This window comes from Helianthus annuus, chromosome 11 (assembly GCF_002127325.2).
Source record: "Helianthus annuus cultivar XRQ/B chromosome 11, HanXRQr2.0-SUNRISE, whole genome shotgun sequence".
NCBI lineage: Eukaryota > Viridiplantae > Streptophyta > Magnoliopsida > Asterales > Asteraceae > Helianthus > Helianthus annuus.
The window spans coordinates 100,785,873-100,807,029 of NC_035443.2; the positions used below are offsets into that span (position 1 = coordinate 100,785,873).

A 21,157-nucleotide genomic window follows, 5' to 3' on the forward strand; every position below is an offset into this window, starting at 1 on the left:
TTTGTAACCATTTGACTATGTGAACCATTAGTAACCGTTGATTATGTGAACCGTTTGTAACCGTTGACTAGATGAACCGTTGGACTATGTGAACCGTTGTGACTACTTGACTATATGAACCGTTGTGACTACTTGACTATATGAATCGTTTATGACTACTTGACTATGTGAACCGATTGTAACCGTTAATTGACATGAACCGTTTGAAATCTGTTTGAACTGTTGGGTTAGGGAAGTGATTAGGTAACGGGGCGGGTGTAATGTGTTAAAAGCATGGTGGATACGCCGCTGGTACTTCCTATACATAAGTGCTTTTAACACATTGTATATCGTTGCGTTATCTAGATCACTTGGGCAATGGTAAACAAAACAAAGTTGTAATACAAGGCTTTTCCAACAATATATTATACTATTCGAGTTTTTATTCCAAAAACGATTTACAAATCTGGATTTAATCAAACAAATGTTTTGGGGTTAAGAATCATGGCTACGAAGTTTTTTTTATAAATTATAACCAATTTGATTTGAGTTGGTTAATTATGTCGCAATACTATACTTTTCAAAACAGTTTTTTTTTTAAATAAGTATTGCAGCATGCAAACTAGCCATGAATCTGAAACTCATACAAAACCTATGTACTCGCCGGCATTTTTATGCTGACGTACCTATTTTCACATGTGTTTCAGGTACAATAGTTGATGATGCTTGATGATGATATTGGTGTACTCTCACATAGGAATGGACAAGGCCTTAGCGACTTTAAAACTTGAAAGATAATAGTTGTATTTATCCAATTTGTATCAAAACATTTAGTTCAATAATGAAATAAAACAAAACCGTTTAATCCATGGTTGTGAAACAATGATTCTGTTACAACACTCCCCGACGTTTCCGCCACGTTTTGTTGTTTTACGTGGTCGGGGAGTGACATTTACCAAACTTTCAGTTGGGCCAGAACTTTAGGCGGGCCGCGTAGGGCCACACAGACCCCTACGCGGGCCGCGAGACAAGATCATATGTAGAAAACTGGTTTTAGTTGCTGGTTTTTGCTGAAAATGGTTTCCATACTCACATATTCGACTCTAGGGGCTGCCCACAGATTGTAAAAGTGGTTTTACACTTGTTGTCATCTGATTATAACTTCCCGACACTTGTCACGATCCTATGAAGTCCCGAAAACTATATAAGGGAGGTGGGTTTCACTTGTTCTTTCAAACCATTTCTCCAAATTCTGCTTTGTCTCTGATTCAAGGAGGGTCCTGAGCTTTTAGGAACCTTCATTCAGTCCATTGGACCCTTTGTAAGTGTCCTTTCGTGACTAGTTTGTTTTATTTAGCATTTATAGCCGAAAAGTCAAGCGTTTTCGATAAACGCTTTGACTTTTAAATGGTTGAGCCATTGTTCGCAACGAACATGGCTACGTGATCATAATTAGGTAGGTGTTAGACCCTCATAAGGGTACCTCCTAATTGCCACGTTACTTAGTTAAATTGTCGGGTCAAAATAATTAAAATAAAAGTCAAACGAGTTAGTTTTAAATAAAATTCCTAACTATTAATATAGAAGCCATAAAATCAGTTTTCTCACTTTAATAACTTGGTAAATATTAGTTGAACACGTCTAAGCATGTTCAACCCGACAATTCTGAGTTTAGGCTCGGTTCGTAACTGAAAGTCGCAAAAGTTGACTTTTGCTTTGACTTTCAGTTCTGACCCGATTTAGCTTAGTTTAAATATGCCTTAGGATTCTATTAAGATCAGGTTATAGGTTAGTATAACCCTCTGTGATTATACAACTTTGTTCCTTAGTTATCCGATTCATTTGCATATTTCTGTTATATGCCTAAATGTTGACCATTATGCCCTTTTGACCTTAATACGAGAATTTTGAAAATGTGAAAGGACAATAACCTTTGTTACTGAATTATAAACATGTCCTTAAATTTTCACATCAGTTTGAGGTCTAGATTAGGAGTTATGCTCAATATCGTAATTAAGAAGCTTTTTATTAATTAAACGGCGTAATTAGCATAAAGCCTATCTAAACCCAAATTTTGACACCAAACTTTTTACCCACTGATTTAAAATAATATTTTGGGATTTTTGAAGATTTTTATTTATTTTTAGACTGAGCATAACATAGGATTCTAGCTTTGATTCGGTAATTTTCGGTTATACCCTTTTCTTGCATAAAATGAGTTTTTACATCATATTTTGATACCAAACTTTTTGCTACTGATTTTACATGATAAATAAAATATTTTGAACTTTATAAACTGACCAAAAACTCAGATTTCCTGATTTAACCCGAAAATCGCTTAAAACCGACTTTTACGCGTTTTAAGCGCATAGTATGAGTTAAAACCATTTTTATCATATAAGACTTAATACCTACTGATGTTTTAAGTAAGTTTTTATAATTAAACAGTAAGCAAAAGTTTTGAACTCAGAATTCTAATTTTGACCTTTTAAGCTTATGTGAAATTACCAAAATGCCCCTACGGTGCATAGTTTGGTTATAAATGGTAAATTTCACATATATGAAATACCCTACTGATATAACTTATTAAATTAAGTATTTTTACTGATTATGTCAGACCTGAAACTCAGATTAATATTTAAACTCTTTTATAACCTTTAAAATGACCAAAATACCCCTACGGGGCTTAAATTGATTTTAAATTCGTTTTGGGCATAATGGAAGGTATCCTACCGATATCACAACATATTTAAGGCATATTAACTTGTGAAACATGTTCATGACTCTTTTTGTTACCCGTTATGCATTATTCGCGTTCGGAACGGTTTATGTAACCAGTTTGCATAAATTGACCGAAACGGGTCAAACCTTATCATTTTTGCTTCAAAATTCAGAATGTGTTTAGTTTACCCATATTATACAAGTCTCAATACTTGTCGGGTCTAAATTACATTCTAATCCGGTCTTCGCTTAATCTTGCGTTTGAACCGTAAACCTTTCCTTAAAACTAACCGGTCTAAGTTACGACTTAAATAAGACCCATTAGGAATCTAATAGGTTAATAAAAACCTTCATTCCAGATTGAGAGCCCCAGTAGAAGTACTTGTGCTTGCTGATTAGAATATACGGCTGAGTATAAATTGCATTTTAAGCTCAGGTAAATACTTTTAAGTTATTTTTCCTATACGGGCTTGGGATACGGTATTATAATAATACCGCTTGGTCGGGTATTGAATGTTTAATCAAATTGTGATTAAATTATTGAGGTAACCCGTTTTAATATGTCTTGTTTGAAATAAAGGCCTTTAGGGGTTAATGACCATGTCCCGGATATCCTTGGCATCATTATAAAATAAAAATGGCCACGTCTTATGCACGGGGTGTAGGCATACACCTGACAGTTGCATAAGGGAAACAGTATCTCACTCTCTTGTGGGCCTATACTTGTGGTGTGTCTGTTAATCTTGACTCGGTTTCTAACATCGAGCCCTGAATGTATAACGAACATGTAAATCTGTATACAAGATTATTTTTATATAATTGTCCCAAGTTATAAAAAGATATTTGTGCCTTGTGCATTTAAATCAATTTTCATAAATGTTTTCAAAATGAGTAAGTTAATTGTATTTAACAGTGTAAACTGACGTATTTTCCAAAAAGATTAAGTGACAGGTACTGTACGTAATTGGCTGGGAGCTCAGGGTGTTAATAGGGAATCTTGCAAGTTCTAGACGTCTAAAGTCTGTTGAACAGTGTTTATCTTTTTGTTTAAAGATCCGCCTGTGGATCCATTTTACATTCCGTTGTAACAATTATGTTACTTTTGAATCGGTTTGTAATATAGTTGGTCTAGACTTCTGCTGTGCATTGAACTATGATTATTTGACTATGATGATATCAACTACGTCACGATACTCCCCACCGGGCCCACCGGTCATATGTGGAAATATCGGGGTGTGACACAGATCTTATAAACCATTGGTATCTCTGCTAATAGGATTAATGAACGACTGGTTGTCACATGTTTTTAATAAAACTTTTGAACATTTAATTGATGTGTGTTCTTTTGATTGTATGTGCAGGCTTCAGCAATACAAAGTGGTTGAGATGAAACTTCTTGCCCAGCAGAGAGATCTTCAGGTAGTTATCATATGCATAGGAATAGTAATATTTATATTAAAAAAAGTTACTCTTTAATAACACATTGATTGATATAACGTATGGATTTGGTTTGGTCCAAATAATCTTCCAGTTTCAAAATATCTTCATATTTTTTTTTCTGCTTACCAGGCAAAGATTCCAAATATCGAGAAGTGCTTAGACGTTGTTGCTACTTTACAAGCTAAGAAAGACAATGATGAGGTTAGTTATTATACTTAATGTTATTGAGAAGTCTTTTTGAAGAAGTTATATGGCATTATCATATTACCTTAACATGTATTTATAAGAAATGAGCCGTTTGAGAAGGTGGTCTGTTATGGGTTGCTGCCATTTATGATACTTCATTTGATCACCGATTACATGATTGGTCCAGGTCTTGCTTCAGCAGTTTCATTCTCCCCTCTTGCTTGAGGGTTATTACCAAGTCTCATTTCTATTTTTCCTTTTTTGGCAAATTTTCTATAGGCTTTCTTTGCGGTTTACTTCCTCCAATTCGTTCAGGCATTTTGAGAATCTGTCCAGTTAATGTAAGAATTAGTTTTCAAACATGTTTACAGTTTTAGTGCTTTCTACATTTTCTAAAAGTAGTTATGGGGGTACTGGTGGTCGAGATGATTCTGATGATGAAGAGGTGGTTGAAGTTTATAATGAAACGGATGATTTTCTCAGGGAGGGGACTCTTAAGTCGTCTAAAGGGGCAAGCACTCCTTCATCCGGGGTTTCTAATGGTTAGTCTTGCGGCATGGAATATAAGGGGGTTGAACTGCCCGCTTAAACAAAAGGAGGTTCGCCAAGTCCTCAAAGAGAGTAACTTATCTTTTTGTGCGATTTTGGAGTCTCATGTTGATGTTGGTAAGCTAGCTAATGTTTGTAACTTGGTGTTTCGTCAATGGAATTGGACGTCGAATGGAAACTGTTGTGATAATGGAACGAGAATTATTGCTGGTTGGGATCCAGATATTTTTGATGTTATTTTGCTCTCTCAATCGTCTCAGGTCATGCATCTTCAAATTATTTTTAAGATCGATAAGAAGGTTTTATTCTGTTCAGTAGTTTATGCGGCTAATTATTACATTAACCGAAGAGAGTTATGGCAATAATTATCTTTTCATAAAGTTCTTGTTGGCAATAAACCTTGGGTTATAATGGGGGATTTTAACTCCGCTCTCAATTTAGAAGATCTTTCTATGGGAATTTCATCTACATCGATTGGTATGAGAGAATTTCAAGAGTGCGTCTCGGAGATTGAGGTGTTTGACATAAATCAATCGGGTTTTCATTACACTTGGAATCAAAAACCGAAAAAAGGAGTTGGAGTGTTAAAAAAGATTGATAGGGTCATGGGTAACACCGCTTTTGTTTCAGAATTCCCTAGCTCGGTTGCTGTGTTTCGGCCCTATAGGCTTTCGGATCACTGCCCATGTATGTTAAAAATCCCTACTCCGGCTAAGACAAAACATAGATCCTTCAAGTTTGCTAATTTTCTAGTTTTCAAGCCCGGTTTTATGGAGATTGTGAAGACAGCGTGGGATATGCAGATTGATGGTGTCCATCAGTTTCGTGTGGTGAAGAAGTTAAGGTTGTTAAAGAATCCTCTTCGGGGTTTGCTGTTTCAGCAAGGCAACCTGCATAAAAAAGTTCAAGAGATTCGTCAGAAGTTGGATATTATTCAGCAAGGTATTGATAGTAACCCTTTGGACGAGGACCTTCGAATCCAAGAAGCTAAACTTACTGCTGATTTTCAGACGACATGTTTAGATGAGGAACGTTTTCTTAAAAAAAATCGAAGGTTGAGTGGCTTCGGGAAGGTGATGCAAATACAAAATTTTTTCATGCTTCGCTGAAAAGTAGGAATCACATGACGCGTATTGAGGTTATTGCTAATTCTCACGGAGTCGTTTCTGAGGGAGACGATGTTCCTAGTGCGCTTGTTCAACATTACGAGAGTTTTCTTGGTCGGGAAGATGATATTTCTTTACATCCCACAAATGATCTTTTTGACAAGAAGCTGCTTCCTGACGATGCTAACCATATGGTTCGGTCGGTTACTAGTGGCGAGGTCAAGTTGGCTATGTTCTCTATTGGTAATGATAAAGCTCCTAGTCCGAATGGCTATACGGCTGCGTTTTTCAAACATGCTTGGCAGATTATCGGCCAAGATATATCATGCGCCATTATTGACTTCTTTAGTTCAGGTAAACTTCTTCGAGAGCTCAACAACACGTTAATTGTTCTTATTCCAAAGAAGCCGACTCCATCGAATGTTACGGATTATCGCCCCATTGCATGTTGTAATGTTATTTACAAGTGCATTAGTAAAATTATAGCAGACCGTATTAAACACTCCCTGAACCAAATTGTTAGTATTAACCAATCTGCCTTTGTTCCGGGAAGAAAAATCTCAGATAACATCTTGCTTACGCAAGAATTGATGCATAATTATCACAGGAATTATGGCCCTCCGAGGTGTGCTTTTAAAGTTGATATTCAGAAAGCTTATGATACGGTTGACTGGAGGTTTCTCAAGCAGGTGCTTATTGGTTTCGGTTTTCATGTGAAAATGGTAGATTGGATTATGCTGTATGTGTCTTCTCCTACTTACTCGATTTGTGTTAACGGAGAAGTTCATGGATATTTCAAGGGAAGACGTGGCTTAAGGCAGGGGGACCTTCTGTCTCCTTATTTATTCACTCTTGTTATGGAAATTCTGACATGTATTCTGCACCAGGCGTCTCGTCTGGATGCCTCTTTTAGATTTCACAACAAGTGCGAAAAGCAACGGATTATTAATCTCTGTTTCACGGATGATTTATTTCTGTTTACCCGTGGTGATGTTCATTTATTATGGACTCTCTTACTCACTTCACCAACATGTCCGGCTTGGTTCCTAGTATTCAGAAAAGCACCGCTTTCTTTTGTAGTGTTTCTACTCATGTGAAAAGTGCTATTTTAGATATCCTGCCTATTGAGGAGGGTCGGTTACCGGTCAAATACTTGGGGGTGCCGCTTATTTCGTCAAGGTTAATAGTCAAAGATTATAAGGTCCTGCTTGAGCACTTAGATCAAAGGATTATGAATTGGAAAAACAAATTGTTATCTTTCGCGGGCAGACTTCAATTAATTATTTCGGTCTTGTCGTTACATGTCTATTGGGCGTCGGCTTTTATATTACCAGCTCGGGTTATAAAAGATCTAGAGGCAAAGATGAGAAATTTCTTGTGGTCTCAAGAAGTTTCGTTTCATAGAGGGAAGGTGAAAGTTTCGTGGAAAGTGATTTGTGTGCCCAAATATGAAGGTGGTCTTGGTATTCGGCGTCTTGGGAATGTAAATAAGGCTCTAATGGTTTCTCATATTTGGAGTATCCTTAAGAAGAGGAATTCCTTGTGGGTGTAGTGGATTCACTCGCACCGTCTAAAAGATCGAAATTTTTGGGATTGCAAAGTTCTCGCTAATTGTAGTTGGAATTGGAGAAAACTTCTTCAGTTACAGCCAATGGTGAGGGAGCATATATGGTCGTCTTGGGTACGGGTAACACTATTTCGGCTTGGTATGACACTTGGTGCCAGCTTGGTCCTCTTTCTAGCATGTTATCGCCTCGTGTTATTACTAATGCGGGTTTTAGATTGGATGCCATGGTCTCGGATGTCTATAGGAATGGTGCTTGGGTATGGCCGGCTGCTTGGAGGGACCTATTCCCGGTTCTGAATCAGTTGGACCATACTCATCCGTGTCCGAACAAGCTTGACCATTTATATTGGAAGCATGGTGATGAGTTAATGGAGCATTCTTCCTTTTCGGTTTGGAACTCGATGAGAACTAGCCAGCAGGAAGTTGATTGGACAACTATAGTTTGGTTTCCTCAATGCATTCCCAGACATGCTTTCCTGGTGTGGCTGATTATGCGTCGGAAACTCCTCACACAAGACAAGATTTTAAATTGGGGCTTGGATAGGAGGAAAAATATGAATATGATGTGTTGCCTCCTATGCTATGCGGATGTCGATTCTCATGATCATTTGTTCTTTGAATGTAATTTATCTGCTCAGGTATGGTCTTTGATTCGAACAAAGGTTGGTATGGATACAATAGAGCCAAAATGGATGTCGATTGTGAACTGGTTAATGGCGAGGCAAAGATCGAAGACGGCCGAAGATTTTGTTGCTCGGTTACTTGTGGGTGCGGCGGCATACACGATATGGCAAGAACGCAATGCTAGACTTTTTAAAAATCAAACGAGACCGCCTGATATCCTATGTGAAATAATCTTAAAGACTGTTCGTTACAAACTTATGGGAGTGAAATTCAAATCGTGTGCTAATGTCAGGCGTTTGCTAGGAGCTTGGGAGATCCATGTCGTTGCTATGGAAATCGATGGAGGCTGATTAACTAGATTTCTTTGGGTGTTTCTAGATTTTTGTCTAGTCGTTTGTATTTGTTTATTTTGGTTTGGTTTGGTTTACGTTCATGGGGCATGTCTCATGAATGAACTAGTGAGAGCGTCACCTCACTACTTGTGTTTTTGTTTTGTGAATATATAAAATCACCGGGGTAACCCTTTACCCAAAAATACATTTTCTAAAAGTAGTTATATATATATATATATATATATTTATTTATTTTTAGGCATCAAGGAGTATCAACATATTTATTGCGTAATCTGTTCGGCTCTTTGGTCAATACTATTTTTAAAATAAAATGAATTTGTTTTATACAAGTATGTTTAAGTTGATTTTGAGAAGTCATACCATCAAAAATGAATTTCTTTCTTTTGCAAACATGAATCTTACCATCTTTGTTTATCCTAAGGCCAGAAGTTAGATTTTGGTTTTTTATATTCTCTCTTACTATTGTAGCTTGCAATTTCTTTGATTCTTTTCATGTTTCTTCTAAATTTTAAGTTCTCTAAAAAGTATCTACAGTAATATGAATTGGATTTTGTATTAGGTTGTCACACCCCCAAAATCCACCATGCGGAGTACCACCGCTTGGAGGCGTGACGTGACCAGGATCGAGCCACCAATCATACTGAACAACATATTTAAGTAATTAAAATCAACCACAATACGATTGATGACTAAAGCTAGTTAACTAAGTTTAGTTTTAAACAGCAGAAGCATAAACGTAAATCCAAAAGCATAAGTCCATAGTTTATAAGTTAAAGTTCAAAACGCAAGTTTAATAAGTTCATAAGGATTTAAATATTAAGCACGGAACATAACAGTCCGTACACCACAACGACTCCTTCCTCGTACAAGCTCCAAGAATTTAGCGACCTGTAAGGCATGTAACAACGAGTCAACAACAAAGTTGAGTGAGTTCACGGTTGGTTGATTAGTTTTAAGTTGTTTCTGAAAACGTGGTTTGTCTTTCGTTGGCGTAATTGCCGTGGGGGTTACCCCGTAGTTGAAAGAAAGTTTAACTAGTTCATTCTTTATTACCCATACCCTGTCCATGATTAGTGGGGGCTTCCCCATGTGAACCACTAGACCGTATGATATCGACTACTACGCAAGTAAGTTGTACCCTACATCAGTGTCTATCATCACTGATGGTTTGCCATAGTCCATTAGTACACGCCCGTCCGACTGGCATGGTGTGAGGTTTGTTAAACCTAATAGCGCTATTAACTAATGACTCGCTCGCCATTGGCCTCGGCGATTAAGTCGATATAAAATGAGGGACTTATGATAGAGTTTTGTCTAGTAAGTTTTAAGGTTGTTGTCCTACCCAAGGAGGACGAACGTACGTAGTTCTCCCAAAGAGAATACGCAGGATTAATATTGGCATCCTACCCGAGGAGGATGGCCGTACATATCTTACCTAAGTAAGATATGTAGATTCCGTTTTCATTCTTTAACCCATTCCCAAACCACCGGGAATCCCATGCCTTAGAAAGTGTGTGAACTCACCTCGGTTTGCTCGGTTAGATTCTCAAATATAGCTAACAGTCAAGGTCGGTCAATCACTTTCTAATATGATTACTAGTTAGTCATTTAGTGGTTTTCAAATAGAGCACAAAGTTCCTACACGTATCTATCACATAACATGCATTACTTTGACGATTTATGCCCATGTAACCTCCCCATCTATTCCCATTCACAAATAAACATACGATATTGCACATAACACTTTTATCGACACATAATATGTTAGATCATTCACAGATAACATATTCGACATTTAGACACGCAAATTACTACTTATGTTGTTTCAACTTAATTATCCGAAACTGGGCTGTTTTCGAGCATTTTAATAAAATAGTTATCTTATTTCAAAAATTCCCAACTTTTTATAGAAGATGCTAAATGACCCAAATATTATGGTGTAAAATTCTCGGGATCTAATTCATCACCAATATTTTATTAAAAATCATTTTCCGGACTGCAATTAGATTCATTATTTTCTGACTGCAGCCCACGGAATAATTCACTAAAAATTCAGTGTAAGTCGGATTGACGAAATTCCAGTGGGACAATTACTATGACATCAGTATCCATCTACAGTACCAGTTACATGATCTAACTCTACACAAAACTCAAGTTACGACAGAAAATAGAACGTATATTTTCAGCAGAAAAATGCAGCTATAGCTGCTGTTACGGAATGACACTTTAAAAATAGTAAACGAAGTCCAAAAATTACGATTCTGGTGCCGTTAGAACCGTATTTCATAATAAATAAGTCTAGGCTTCAGAAAATACATTTTTCGTTAGGTTATGGTCTGGTTACAGCCAACTGAAGTTGGCTGTAAACACCAACCAGCTTTCTGTTTTAGTTCCTTAACTTCTAATGCATGTTCGATTGATTCCGTTAGCATGTTTAGTGATTACAACATCAAACATCAATATTAACCAGCAACATCATCAGAAAATCAACAAGAACCATAACAACACAAGATCTACATGATTTACACACAAATCTTCTCTTTATCCATCTTTTATTCCATATGTTCAAGACTTTAGTGCAAGTTCTTTAGTGTTTCATAATTTTAATCATTAAATCACCTATTAACCACTTAAATAACATGAAGAATGAACGGATCTAAGTTCTTACCACTAGCTCAAAGCTAGGGAAGTTCGAGAGTAGAAAAGTGGTGGTTAATAGCGAATAGAGAAGGTCCTTCCACTTCCGAGAGCACCAAGCTTCGTTGTATGACCCGTAGCACCTTTGTATGTATGGAGATGACTTGGAAATGGCTTGAAGGTGGTGGTATGGTGGTGTGATGGTGGCTGCCGAACAAAGGAAGAAGAGAAGAGAGAGTTGTTTGTTGTAGGATGAAGATGATATGAAAATTATGAAGATCTAGAGGTTATAATATAAGTCTTCCAACACACCTTTAACCACTAGGTATTATGCTCCTTAAGTACTAAACATGTCCAATTAAATATTCAATAAGATCATTTTTTTTGGGTAAAGGGTTACCCTGGTGATTCTATTAAAATGCAACCGCAAATAAGTACAAGTAGTGAGGATGAGTTCCACACTAGTTCATATACAGGACATGCCCCATATATGTAAAACAAAACAAAAACCAAAGACCTAAAACACCCCATAACCTAGTCTACTATACATCATGACACGACATCTAGTAGACGAAAATGCAAAACCATAAAACATAATCCTCAACCACCATCATCGAAAATAAAGAAGCCACAAAACAGCAACCCCTTCAGACGAAAAGCAGACAGCCTATCCATTAGAGAACTTGGTAGAAGAGGTGCTTGCCCCTGCTTTCGAAGAAGAAGGATGAGTACCCGATGTCATAAATGCACTAGTTTCATTGTATACTTCTTCAACCTCCTCCTCATCCGATTCCTGCCTGTTACTCGACTGTTTCTTCTCCACACGACCCACAGTAGAACCTCCCTGATTACCAGTATCATCCCTCAGAATGTCAAACGGGTTAGACGTTGAAACCTGATTCTGCATCGGGCTCTTTAAGGACGATTTTGGTTTAGGGTTAACAACTGGCCTGTAAACTACCTTAGGCTTCTGATTTTTCATGTGGATGCCTTGGTTGTTCACTTCCTTCTTCTTGCCCCCTACAACCTGAAATTCATCATTATTCTTTTCAGCATCCCCACTAGAAGATACCTGAATGTTCTTCGGGCACAAGCTGTCATCATGACCAAAAACACAACAAGAGGAGCACCTAAGAGGCTCCCAATCATAATCAATCTTGACTTCCACCTTTGAATACCCACTACCATCCATAGATGGGATAGCAACAGTAACACTTTTTTTTAAATCAGCCTTCGCTTGCACTTCAATAAGCGCTCTAGCATAGCTACTCCTACCCCAAGATTCAGCACACATCGAGGCAGTATACGTATCCAACATCTTAGGCGTCCCAATCATAGAGGCAACCAAGCTAAGCCCATCCTCAGTAAATGCCTCTAGCGGCACATCATGCATCTTGACCCAAACTGGAACCACTTTAATGTCCTCTTTTTCCATCTTGATAGAGGGCGACCACTCCTTCAAAATTATGGGAACACTTCTGATTAACCAAGGTCCATCCTCTAGCATTTGATTCATCCCTTCCTTAGACGTAAATTTAAAGAAAAAAAACCCGTTTGCATTCATCATGAGCCGGGAAAGACCATATTTAGCCCAGTTGTTTTTAGCAAAGTAATCGACCACAGGAAATGCCAACCGTTTACCCAGAAAATATCCAAACAAAGTGTTAGCATACCTATCAGTAACTTGTTGGACCGACGACAATGGAATAACAACATCAGCCCCATCAGTTTTCTCGGCAGATTTCGTCGCCCGAAAATTCACTTTAACCTTCTCCTTTGTATTCTTTACAATGTGAGCGAAGGAGACAGGATCTGCAGTCCCCAAAGTACGTGCTTTACCATGAACAGCCCTATTGTCAGCCGAGAAAGATGCACCAAATAGGTCTGAATTTGGCAAAAGCTTGCTCGGGTAATCCCAAAAATTATCTGACTTTTCAACATCCCTCTTTTCCAAATGAACCGGAACTGTGACCTTGGTGAGGTCATCAATGATGTTTGAAGACTTAGGATCATTTTGAGTTCTAATCGTTACACCACGCTTTGGCTGCAAAGTGTTCCCTTCTACATCAAGAAACCGAGCAGCAATTTCTTCAAACGATGCCCGCGGCTTCCCACGAACATCCTGTTGATTTCCACCTGAGCCGCTTAAATCATCCATCCCAAAAATGGCAAACCAGAATTTCGTTCAATGAGCAAGTCGACTGAAAACCCTAGTAGCCGCAACCACCAACAATGAGTAATCAGCCGCAATTCCGTAATCGGGAGAGTAATCAGCCGCCAAACCCTAGTTCACAAACCAGAACTTAGCGCCGACAAGAAACCCTAATCCGTTTATACTTTGAACAACCCAAGTCTGATGTATCCGAAACCCTAATGAGCAACAATTGGGACAAGACAACCGGAACCCTAACAAACAGAATAACGGTCGCTTACCCTTGAATCAATCAGAAAACAATATGGAACAGCAAACCCTAGAACACGAAACTTAGTCCGATTTCAATTGATTAAAATCTAAAGAACGATAATGGAACCCAATTCGTGTAGGGTTTCGTGAGAAGGCCAAAGTCGCCCAATTCGCCCAGAGAAACTCATATTCAATAAGATCATGGGGGATCTTCTAGTGTTCATAACCGGTTGGGGGGGGGTAGGTCTAGTTGGGTTTTTATGGAACTAGTTACACTCCAGTTAGTTTTAAAGTGCTTAGTTAGTGCATTAGTGTGTGTCATGCAATATAAGGTGTGTTAGGGTGTTCGGGGACCCTAACTAGCTCAGAAAAGTAGAAATAATGTGTTTGACAATATTTTTGTGTTCCGAGTAAAGTCCGGTTGTTCGGTTGGGTGTTGTTCCGTTAAAGTGCTTAATTAATCCGTAAAGTGTCCTACATATATATTTTTGTAACGTTTTTAATTTTCAACACTCAGGAAAGCAATAACGGACTATTTAATGACCTTTCTGTACACTATTAGTATGTCAACAAGTACATGTAAGTATAACACAGTAATCAGAGAGCAGTTAAGTAATTCCACATAGTCGTCAAATACTTTAATTATCATTAATAAATTGTACGGAATACATGAGATTTTGAGGGTTGTCACATTCTCCCCCTGTTAAGAAAATTCCATCCCGAAATTTAGCACGTGGTTACTGAGGAAGCTAGTTAAGTTGCGTTGGTTTCCTGGTTTTTTTTGGCGTGTCACATCATCCCCCCGTTGATTTGGAATTTCGTCCCGAAATTCTGCAGTAGCTTCAGCCTCAGTAGTGGTTGCACTTTTCTTAAACAGCTGGGGATACTTGAGTTTCATTTGGTCCTCTCGTTCCCAGGTATACTCTGGGCCACGACGGGAATCCCAACAAACTTGGACAAGAGGTATCCTGGTGCGCTTGAGAATCTTAACATCTCGATCCATAATCTCTACTGGTTCCTCGACGAATCGCAGCTTGTCGTCGATTGTGAGCTCTTTGAGAGGAACTATGAGGGTCTCATCTGACAGACACTTCTTCAGATTCGACACATGGAATACGTTGTGAATTCCGCTGAGTTCTTCAGGTAGATTCAACCTGTAGGCGACTTTGCCAATTTTCTCTATTATCTCGAATGGTCCGACATAACGCGGATTGAGTTTGCCTCGTTTGCCAAAACGAACTACACCTTTCCAAGGTGAGACTTTGAGTAGCACTCGATCCCCAACCTGGAACTCGAGTGGTTTCCTTCGCTTATCAGCATAGCTTTTCTGACGGTCGCGAGCTGCCGCCATTTGTTGTCGTATCTGAGCAATCTTCTCGGTTGTATCTACTACAAGTTCTGGACCAGTGATTTGACTGTCACCAACTTCTGCCCAACAAAGAGGTGATCGACACTTCCGTCCGTACAATGCCTCGAACGGAGCGGCGTGGATGCTGGTGTGGTAGTTGTTGTTATATGAAAACTCCACTAACGGGAGATACTTTTCCCAGCCGTTACCAAAATCGATTACGCATGCCCTAAGCATGTCTTCAAGGGTGTGGATGGTGCGTTCAGATTGCCCATCTGTCTGTGGATGATAAGCGGTGTTCATATCTAAACGTGAGCCAAAAGACTTGTGCATAGCTTGCCACAGTTCAGAGGTAAAACGTGCGTCACGATCAGAAATGATGGAAGTTGGCATTCCGTGCCTTGATACCACTTCCTTTAGGTAAATGTCTGCTAGAGTAGAAAACTTATCCGTTTCCTTGATAGGCAGAAAATGTGCAGACTTGGTCAGTCGATCCACGATCACCCAAATGGTATCATTCCCGCATTGAGATCTGGGCAGGCCAGTAACGAAATCCATGGAAATTTACTCCCATTTCCATTTAGGTATCTCTGGTGTTGGAGTGGGCCTGATGGTTTCTGGTATTCGACCTTGACTCTCGCACAAGTCAAACATTTGCTGACGTAGGTTGCTATGCTGGCTTTCATACCAGGCCACCAGTATGTAGTCTTTAGGTCGTGGTACATCTTATCCGAACCAGGATGTACTGAATAACGAGACTTATGTGCTTCATCCATCATAAGCTCGCATAAGTCTCCATACAGTGGAACGCAGATGTGTCCGTTAACATAGTAGGCACCGTTTTCCTTATGTTCTAGCCGTTGTCTCGATCCTCGTAAGGACTCAGCCCTGATGTTCTCTGCTTTCAATGCTTCAACCTGAGCATCGCGAATCTGAGCGAGAAGGTTAGATTGGATGGTAAGCTGTAACGCACGTACACGCTTAGGTATAGTATCATTTCGGCAGAGGGCGTCGGCCACAACATTGGCTTTGCCCGGATGATACTTGATCGCACATTCGTAATCATTCAAGAGCTCTACCCATCGGCGTTGTCGCATATCCAATTCCTTTTGCTTGAAGATATGCTCGAGACTCCTGTGATCGGTGTAAATGGTGCACTTGTGCCACACCCCGACCACGTAAAACAACAAAACGTGGCGGAATCGTCGGGGAGTATTGTAACAGAATCATTGTTTCATAACACATGGAAATTGAAATGCTGTTTTATTGATTTAAGAGTTACAATGTCTTATCAAACAAAGAAGTAATACAAAATTTAACTAGTCTTGCATCTTTTTAATGTCACTAAGGCTTCGTCCAATCCTATGTGAGCATGCATCAATATCATCATCAAATTTCACCAACTATTGTACCTGAAACACATGTGAAAATACATCAGCATAAAAATGCCGGCGAGTACATAGGTTTTGTGAAAATAGGATTTGTAACACCCCAACCCGGAAGGGCTGACGTGTCACAATAACGGTAACATAAACAAAAGTCATAATTCCATTTATTTATTTGATAAGGATACAACAACACGACTATTAAAATTAATATTAATATACAAGCGGAGACATTCATCTTAATTAACTAACATCTTCAGATTTATTCCTAGGCTTTATTCTTCTCTCTTTTCCCTTCCCAAAGTAACATGTGGACCTGTATATACAAAAAGTTTACGGGATGAGCCGAATGCTCAGTACGGAATTTTAGGCTCAAATAACAAATAATGCTTTATATGAAATCTTATCCGGATAGAACTTTATGCGAAAATGATACGATGCAAGAACAAAATTTCATAATCATATCTTACGGATGTACCCATGAGCAAACTTAAAACGTGACAATACACAGGTAGCTACTCCTGCATAATTATCACATGAGATGGCGAATTGGCATACCCGTTATCCACCTCCTTATACTTAAATCCTAGGACCGATCCATACGCCTCCTAATAGCCTTATGTACCACACTTGTACTTAAGAGACGCCGTGAACTGATCTCTCCGTCACGGATGGAGCACATGATGTTGATGCCACAACAACATGCTCGTGGGACACTCCACGAGAAGCGATACTCAGGGTATCAGAGTACAAATGGTCTTATTCACATAACTTATAAAACTTATTTTCATAACAAAACGGAACATATATTGGAACATGCGATAATGAGTATAACAACATAATACTATCGCATGACATGAAAGTTAAATCAAATGATAGGAATCGAACGGACTGTCAAATGAATCGATAATCAAAGACGTGAGGAGTTTTTAACAGATATAGTAACTTAGTGGTTTATAACAATTTGAATATGAAGCAATAAAGAGTGGGGTAAGGATCCGTACCTTAATAACTCCAAAGTGAAGCTACCTTGTGCTAATATTTTAGATTTATACGGGCAGAGTTTAGACTATTGATTAATCTTTTAACCTAATTTAAATAACATGCACACAAACTAGGTTAGTAACTTAATACAGCATTTACGTCAATTCACGAGATTAAACCCTCACAATGATTAACAAGTGCAATACTTAACAATTCAATCGGATTCACAACGAATAACAGAGCATAGTCCGAATTCGAACAGCACTCAAATATTCAAGTTGAAATCACGACGAATAATCAAAGTACAAGCTCAATTTGAGCAGCACTCGAACAATCGTTGGATAGTTATAATCGATCGGACGTTGAATCGTAATAGCGATCGAGTTATTACCCTGATTGCGGCAGCACTTCGTGATCCGGGTGTGTTTTAATAGTATATAGAGTATAACTCCGTAGGTAATTCGACTTTTAACGTCGATTTTATGCCAGAAATCAAGTCCCAGACTCTACTATTTATACCCAAAAATTGCTCCCTCTCGCGCCACGCGAAAGAAGCATGTGTACCCGTCGCGTGGCGCGACGGGTCTACTTCTAGCCTAGGTTGTTTCGTGTCCTACATAGCTTTGCTGAGTCAAAATTTGGTACAATTGAATTTAAACAACGTTTTTAAGTAGATAAACATCCAGCCAGGGTTTAACCCCCCTGAGTTTTAGGGGCCCTGATCCTGATTCCGATTGTTTCGAAAATTTTAGGGTTAGTGCAGAATTACTTGGGTGTCTTAATTAGGGTTTTCTAGTGGTTAATGATTTTAAATTTATGGGCATTACAACTATTACCCCCTTAAAAGAAATTTCGTCCTCGAAATTTTTGCAAATAAGAATATAACCTAGCGCATAAGTACCAGAAACGAAAATTTTATAGCAGAGTTACTAACTTATATAACTAGAATCTCCTAACCACACATGTGTATCTGAAATTCATAACTAAGGTCATAACTATACTTGTCAATTACCTTATATATGTGCCCTAATGGTCCTTCTTAATAAAATATCTTACCGTATGAAAAGTTAATAGAGACTTACAGATACTTAGAGTGACTATTAGTACTGACATTTCTTACATAGATATACTTAGTCATAGCTAAAATATCTTCACATAAGGTAAAACATAAATGACCGTAAACAGAAACAAATGAACATATATCAAAGAGCAAGATTTACCGTTACTCGACTAAAATTCTATTGCGAGAATAGATTAGGGTATAGAGAACGAATTGATTCTTCAGATTCCCATGTTGCTTCGTGTTCAGAGTGATTTTTCCAAAGGACTTTAACAAACGGAATTACTTTCCTACGCAAAACTCTTTCTTGTCGATCTAAGATGGCTTCTGGTTCCTCTTCGTAGGACAAATCTTCGTGAATTGTAAGTAACGGATAACTAATGACGTGGAGTGGATGATAATTATATCCTCTTAAAGAGGATACATGAAAAACATTATGAACGTGAGAGAGTTGAGGCGGTAAAGCCAGTCGATATGACACTTCTCCAATTCTTTCAAGGATTTCAAACGGACCGATGAAACGGGGACTAAGTTTCCCTTTAATTCCAAATCTACGAACACCACGCCAAGGTGATACCTTTAAGAATACGTGGTCACCAATTTTAAATTCGAGGGGTCGTCTATCTTGATCTACATAGCTCTTTTGTCTACTTTGAGCTTCTTTCAATTTTTCTCGGGCTATAGTGACTTTTTCATTTGTAATCTGAACTAATTCTGGCCCTTCAATAATCTTTTCTCCGACTTCATCCTAGCATAATGGTGCGCGACATTTCCGACCGTACAAAAGCTCAAAAGGTGCCATGCCAATACTTGCTTGCCAACTATTGTTGTAAGCGAATTCAACAAGACATAGATATTCATCCCAGTTTCCAGACCATTCAAGTGCGCATGCTCGGAGCATGTCTTCCAAGGTCTGAATCGTACGTTCTGACTGCCCATCTGTTTGTGGATGGAAAGCCGTACTAAACTTTAGTCGTGTCCCCCAAGCTGCCTGAAAACCTTTCCAAAATCGTGAGGTGAAACGTGGGTCTCTATCGGAAACAATGGAAGATGGTGTGCCATGGAGTCGAATAATTTCTTGAAGAAATATTTCGGATAACTTATTAACCGAAAATCCTTGCTGAATTGGTAGAAAATGTGCTGACTTTGATAATCTATCGACAACAACCCATACAACATCATTCTTCTTGAATGTCTTAGGTAAACCAGTAACAAAATCCATTGTGATCTCATCCCACTTCCATATGGGAATATCCAATGGCTGCAACAGACCGCTTGCTCGTTTGTGTTCAATTTTCACTTGTTGGCAAGTGAGGCATTTACTTACGTATCGAGCAACGTCTTCCTTCATGCCATTCCACCAGAAGTTCTGTCTTAAATCTCTATACATCTTGGTAGATCCTGGGTGAATCGAAAATGGTGAGATGTGAGCTTCGGCTAACAATGACTCACGAAGGGTAGAGTCATCGGGTACACAAAGTCTTTTGCCGCACCAAATCACCCCCTGATGGTCTATACTAAATTCAGATTGCTTACCCACCTCGAGATTTTGCACAATTGCCCAAAGTTCTCCATCTTGCTTTTGTGCATCTTTGATCCGGGATATGAGGTCGGGTTCAATCTGCATTCTAGCTAGATATCCATCAGATTTACTAACCTGAAGCCAAATGTCCATCCTTTCGAGATCCCTCCTAATATGAGGTTGAATTTGTAGGCAAGATATAGTCCCGGAATTCTTTCGGCTTAATGCGTCAGCTACAACATTGGCTTTGCCTGGATGGTATTGAATATTTACGTCATAATCTTTTAAAAGTTCCAACCACCTTCTTTGCCTCATATTTAGCTCCTTCTGCGTAAATATATACTTGAGGCTCTTGTGGTCGGTAAAGATGTCACAACTTTCACCATACAGATAGTGTCGCCAAATCTTAAGTGCAAAGACGACTGCGGCTAGTTCTAAATCATGTGTAGGATAGTTAACTTCATAAGGCTTCAACTGACGGGAGGCATAAGCTATAACCTTCCCATGTTGCATTAGCACACAACCTAATCCTTTCTTTGAGGCATCACTGTAGACTTGGTAACCTCCTGATCCAGAAGGGAGAGCGAGTATCGGAGAGGATACGAGTCGTTTCTTTAATTCTTCAAAGCTTTTCTCTTGTTCCTCATTCCATGAGTACTTCACCCCTTTCCTTAGGAGTTTTGTGAGTGGTAAAGCAATTACCGAGAATCTTTCAACAAATCTTCGGTAATAGCCAGCAAGACCCAAGAAACTTCGTATTTCAGTAACAGAAGTGGGTCTTGGCCATTTTGTAATAGCTTCAACCTTTGTTGGGTCTACCATAATTCCCTCTGCTGATATGACATGACCTAGAAATGATACTTGGCTAAGCCAAAAGTCACATTTGGAAAACTTCGCGTACAATTTCTCATGCCGCAAGGTTCCAAGTACTTCATGTAGATGTGCTTCATGCTCTTCGCGACTCTTAGAATACACCAGAATGTCATCGATAAAGACAATAACGAATTTGTCTAGGAATTTGTGAAATACGCGATTCATCAAATCCATAAAGACTGCGGGTGCATTAGTTAGCCCAAAGGGCATAACCAAAAATTCGTAATGACCATATCGAGTACGAAAAGCGGTCTTGGGAACATCCTCATTCTTGACCTTTAGCTGATGGTACCCAGACCTCAGGTCGATTTTTGAGAAGAACTGAGCCCCCTGAAGTTGATCAAAGAGGTCATCAATGCGAGGCAGAGGATACTGATTACGAATAGTAATCTTGTTCAGCTCTCGGTAGTCAATACATA

General features: G+C 38.8%; 1 protein-coding gene across 1 annotated transcript; it reads left to right on the plus strand.

The window, feature by feature from the left end:
- The first annotated feature begins 5,998 nt into the window (after positions 1-5,998).
- Positions 5,999-8,522, plus strand: LOC110919116. Its single transcript, XM_022163395.1, has 3 exons — positions 5,999-6,854; positions 7,316-7,464; positions 7,599-8,522. Exons 1-3 carry the CDS (start codon positions 5,999-6,001, stop codon positions 8,520-8,522), a joined length of 1,929 nt encoding a protein of 642 aa, XP_022019087.1.
- Positions 8,523-21,157: the final 12,635 nt, after the last annotated feature.

Bases quoted from the DNA above. Each gene is read 5' to 3' on its own strand.
- LOC110919116 (XM_022163395.1), top strand. From the start codon at position 5,999: ATGACGCGTATTGAGGTTATTGCTAATTCTCACGGAGTCGTTTCTGAG. The intron at 6,855-7,315 runs GTATTCTGCACC...TTATATTACCAG, and splicing joins TGTTATGGAAATTCTGACAT to CTCGGGTTATAAAAGATCTA. The intron at 7,465-7,598 runs GTAAATAAGGCT...CGCTAATTGTAG, and splicing joins GTATTCGGCGTCTTGGGAAT to TTGGAATTGGAGAAAACTTC.